Source organism: Galeopterus variegatus, unplaced genomic scaffold (assembly GCF_000696425.1).
Source record: "Galeopterus variegatus unplaced genomic scaffold, G_variegatus-3.0.2 Scaffold3512, whole genome shotgun sequence".
Classification (NCBI taxonomy): Eukaryota; Metazoa; Chordata; class Mammalia; order Dermoptera; family Cynocephalidae; genus Galeopterus; species Galeopterus variegatus.
The window spans coordinates 216,715-222,083 of NW_007729623.1; the positions used below are offsets into that span (position 1 = coordinate 216,715).

General features: G+C 48.7%; 1 protein-coding gene across 1 annotated transcript in view; it reads left to right on the forward strand.

Annotated features, from left to right (window-relative positions):
• The window catches only part of UBAP1L (ubiquitin associated protein 1-like), a 17,405-nt gene that overhangs the window by 7,608 nt on the left and 4,428 nt on the right, over window positions 1-5,369 (forward strand). Inside the window, exon 4 of the mRNA XM_008585295.1 lies at window positions 1,481-1,690. Coding sequence (XP_008583517.1) covers window positions 1,481-1,690 — 210 coding nt within the window. The remainder of the gene's footprint in view (window positions 1-1,480; window positions 1,691-5,369) is intronic.

A 5,369-nucleotide genomic window follows, 5' to 3' on the forward strand; every position in this document is an offset into this window, starting at 1 on the left:
ATTTTTTTTTTTTTTTTTTTTTTTGTGGCTGGCTGGTATGGGAATCTGAACCCTTGACCTTGGTGTTAAAACACCCAGCTCTAACTAGCTGAGCTAACTAGCCAGCCCAGACCCAATTTTGTATTCATAATTGTGTGTCCTTTTTCTTTAAGAGGTCCCCTCCAAATTGTATGTGTTAGACTCCACAAAACCTGGATCCGGAGCTGATGGGGTGGGTCAAGATTGGTAGCAGAAGGTGGCAGTTGTGCACAGCTTTCTGCCCCCCGGCAGTCCATAGTCAGGCCAGGAGATGCTGCAGAATAAGGCCAAGGTGAAATTAAATTCAAAAGACAGAGACTTGAAGTCTGGCTCTTCCCACTCACTGATGTGTGACCTTTGGCAAGTTACTGAGCCACCCCTGAGCCACCCCTTCTCTACCTGAAAAGTCAACCAGCAACCCTTCACACAGTGTAAAGCAAACACAGTAGAGAAGAGGCTCCCACATCGAGGACCAGATGTGGATGCCAAGATGGTCGAATTTAACTCTAGCAACAGCCTTGTGGCGTGGGGGGATGATGATATTGTGCAGATGAGGAAACTGAGGCAGAGAATGGCTAAGAATCTTTTTCAAGGACACAAGAGTAGACTCAGCTCCTAAAATTTGGATATTCTCCACCCTGTAAGTAAAGGGCAAGACCCTAGGGTGAGGTCATGGCGGGGAAAGTCCTGAGAAGATGGGGATAGGTGGGGAATTCATATGTTCCACATACACACCTGGGACCAGGAGCCATGGCAGCAGCTGGGCTTTCCTTAGGAGGAAAGGGGACAGGGAAGTATATCCAGGGCTAGCAGAGGGTTGCTTCCTCATGGAAAATGAGTTAGGGGTGATGCCAGCCAAACCAATTGAAATGCCTTCAAACCACCCTCTTTAGTCCAGGGTCTGACCAGCACCATAACTGAGGGACTGATGTGCACAGTTCCTACCCTGCTCTATGCCCTGCCAAACTCAAGAAGGAGGGTCTGGCTGGGAAGACCCACTCTTCCTCCCCCTCACTAAGGTGTGGGATAAAGAAGCCTCAGAGCAGGGTTCAGGTCCCAGACGTGTTGCTTATCAGGTCATTAACTTCTCTGAACCTTCATTTCAATATGTGTAAAATGGGATAATAGGATAGACCTATATTTCTTTTGCAGGGTGTTCTAAGCAACAAATGAAATATTAACATTCGCTGATAGTTTCTGTATGTCAGGCCCTTTGCTAGTCACTTTTCTTACCTTGTCATAACAACCCCGTAATGTAGCTTCTGGGATTGTTTTCATTTTACATATGAGTAAACTGAGCAAACAGTGGGAAGCTGGGGTCTGCAGGACTCCAAGCACTTCACAATATTAGCTCCTACAGTCTGTATAGAAGGTGGTACACAAAGGCACCTTTTAAAATGTCCAGCCCAACTGAGTATCACCTCCTGTGGTAACTGACACATTTAGCCTGTCTTTATTTCAGTCCCTCAGCCCATACACCTTCCTGCCACCTCCTGGGGGAGCACCCCAGCCTCTCAACTCCCAAAGATCATACCCTGATTCTGCGGCCGACCTGCTGTCCGCCCTGAGCCAGGAGGAGCAAGACCTTATTGGGCCAGTGGTTGCCCTGGGATATCCCCTGCGAAGGGCCATTGTGGCTCTACAGAAGACAGGGAGGCAGAGCCTGAGCCAGGTGAGTGGGGGGCCCAATGCTGAAGGGGTTTGAAGCTGAAGCCAGGTGAGCGGCCATGTGGTTTTCATTTTTAACTTGAAGAACTTTTGTTTCCTTCTGTTTAGAGGCAGACCCTCAGCCTGGCATTAATTATTGGGGTTTGTGAACAAGTTTCTAGACTCCAATGCTACCTCCTCCATTGGAATTAATCAGGAATTCCCATGCCCACTTTGGGAGTATTAATATTCTATTCCTGTCCCAGTCTCTGCCCCAAGTACAGGGGCTAGAACTTTGGGCAGTCAGAAATCTCTCCAGAACTGTCCAATAGAACTCTCTGTAATGAGAGAGATGTTTTATATCTGTGTTGTCCAATGCAGAAGCCATTAGCCTATGTGGTTACTTGAAATGTGGCTAGTGTGATTGAGAAAATGAATTTTTAACTTTATTTATTTGTAATTAATTTAAATTTAAATTCAAATAGCTACATGTGGCTAGTGGCTACCATCTTGGATGGCACAGATTTAACCACTTCTCTGAATGAATAGTTTATCCATCCCCATATCCATCTCTCTCTCTTTCATCTTACCCATCCATCCATCCACTTATTGGTATTTAGATGCAGCGAGGAGCTATGGGGAAAACCAAGGTACATAAAAACCAGTGTTACAGGTTGGGTTCCCCAGGAAGCAGACTCAATGGAGTTTGCATGCAGGATGTTTATTAAGGAGGTCCTTGGGATCAACTCCTGTGGAAGGGAGGGGACAGAAGCAGGAGTGGGCAGAGGGAGAAGTTGAGCTATAATGAAGTCCTAATAACAGCATCAATCACCCCCACAGCTCCAGAGCATCTGTGGTCCCTTAGAGTTGTCCTAAGTGGGACTGAGATGGTCGGGGCTTTATATCCCTGACTCAATCATTCATTGCATGTGGGAAGGGGGTGACTTGAGAGAAGAGTATCTCTGCAGCTAAGGAATCCCTAAAGGGACAGACAGCTGAAGGGTGTCAGCTCTCCCAGCATCTGAGGGAACAAGTCCTTCAATGAGGAAGGTACATCACAAAGTCCAGATTCTGTCCTGGAAGAATGGTGGATACTCTGGATGACACTCAAAGGGTAGCAGTCCAAGCTGCTCTAATATTTAGAAGCAGGTCTTGATCCCCAATACAAGCCAAGAATGTGAGAGCACCTGCAGGGGAATGAAGGCCCCCAAAGTACCTAAGAAACAGGTGCTAGTAGCAAGATGTCTGGGAACAGAAGCAGTATAAGTGCTACCAGGGTGTTTTTGTCACATATTGCTGTGTAACAAACCACCCCAAAACTTAGTGGCTTAATACAACCATTTATTTGCTCATGATTCTCTGGGTTGGCAGTTTTGGGGTAGGCTCAGCTAGGTGGTTCTTCTGCTGGTCTCACCTGAGGTCCCTCCTGTGGCTACAGTTTGTTTACTCAATTGGGGCTAAATGGCCTAAGATGGCCTTACTCACAGTCCAGTGGTTAGTGATACTAGTCAGCTGGGCCACATATCTTCAGCAAACTCGCCCTCTTGGTTCCAAGAGAGCAAGAGTGAAAGCTGCAAGGCCTCTTGAGGCCTAGGCTGAAATTGTACATAGTCATTTCGACCTCATTCTGTTGGTCAAAGCATGTCATAGACTAGCCCAGATTTAAAGGATGGAAGAGGGCCGGCCCGGTGGCGCACTGCTACAGTGCGCCGCTTGGGAGTGCGGTGGCGCTCCCCACCTCATTCTGTTGGTCAAAGCATGTCATAGACTAGCCCAGATTTAAAGGATGGAAGAATCTCTTAATAGGAGGGGCCACAAAGAGTTTATTGTCAATCTACCATGAAGAGGTTCCAGTGATCAAGAAAGTCTTCATGGAGGTGCCAAGCAGTGAGCTGTACTTCAAGGATAGATAAGGTCTGACTTTAAAGGCAGGAGGAGATGACACTCCAGGCAGGAGAGACAGTGTGCACAAAGGAGCTGAGGCAGGAAGGAAGTGTTTGGGGGGCCTGACCTAACCAGACTTTCTAGAGGAGATGGTATATGAGACAGGCTGGAGGGAGATAAGACAGGGAAGGGGAATTGGGGGCAGATTGAGGGTCCCTTGAAGGCTGGGCTGAGAATTTGATAAATGATCCCAAAGGCAAAAGGGAGGCATGGAAGGATTATGAGCAGGAGCAAGAGGTACCATTGAATGACACTGCCTGCACCCCCAGTCTCCCACTTGAATGTAACATCCCCCTTCACTGGCTGGTACTGGGATCTGAACCATTGACCTTGGTATTATAACACTGCGCTCTAACCAACTGAGCCAACCAGCCAGCCCCATATTGTTTTCTAAACATCAGCATTCTTCTTGGTTGGAAAGCTGGTTCCAGAGCAGTTGACACATTCCTTTTTCTCCCGTCCCTGCCCCACCACCATCAGAGGGCTTGGACACCTTCTCAGTAATCACCAATGACTGCTGAGTGCTGGGTCCCTCGGGTCCAGAGCTGCCTGCTTCTGGGGGAGGGAGTAGCAAAAGGAGAGTGACTCTCAAATTGGAGCTGGAAGCAGGATGTGCTGCTGCCAGGTTGGAGAGGTGGACAAATGCACCTCGTCTCCTTGCCCTGCTCCTACTCTACTCTAGGTTCAATAGTCCATGCCATCACCGAGGAACACTTCCAACACTGTGACCCCCATGTGGCTAAGTGGTGGGGAGGGGTTGTGAACATTTACTCAACACTTTCTTTGCACCAGTCCCTCAATCTTAGAGTACTAAATTAGGTCTTCTCAATTGTACAAGGTTGCTATTATTGTCCTGACCACTCTGCAGAAGACGAAGCTGAGGCCAGGGAGATGGTCATGTAGCCAGTCAATGGCAGCACCAGGGTTGAGGCCAGGCTGGTCTGATTCTGAATCTTTGTCACATAGTACTTTTATTTTCTGTGTGAGAACCTCCTAGGACAGCACCCCAGACTGATCTGAGATTTAAGAGCAGATCTAAAATTGCTCCTACCTTCAGCTGCCACTGAAAAGCCAGGACCTTGGCCAAGAAGCTGGCCAGGAGGGCTGTGAAGGGTCAGGCCCACAGTGGGGCTCTGACGTGCCTTCCCAGTACCTCTGGGCCCTGTGACAAGGCTGAGTTCTCAGGCCATCTACTGCAGGGGGTCTGAAGAATAGTCTGAGCCAGCACAGGGCACTGGCCTCCCAGTGGGTGGGCTGGAAGGATCCCACTACATTGGGAACATTGTGTTTCCAGATATAGACTGACCACCTGCCTGGCCCCCTGGTGGGCAGTCAGGGGCCAGGCCCCAAGGGGTGGGCCTGAGGGGCCTTTGGATGACTTCATCTATCCTCCCCCACCAAGTTAGTATTTCCCTCCATTCTATGAAGTTCCACCATTAACTGAGCAACTCCTTCAGGTTCAGATTCTTTCTCCCATTGCAAGACATGCTCTACAGTAAATCCTTTTTGGGGCCAATATAAATGACAGATAGCCCAGAAGGGAGGACATCCAATGATGGAGACAGGCCACTTAGAAGAGTCAGGGGAAGAAGAAGAGACACAGAAGATAAGCTTTGCCCAGCACTCCTGCATTTCTTCCATGAGGTTTGAAGTGCCCACTGACTGCCTGCAGGACTGGCACGGGTGGCACATGTGAATGTCCACAGGCCAGGTCCAGGAATGCTATAGGACTACAAGCACACCAGGACCCCTCTTAGAGC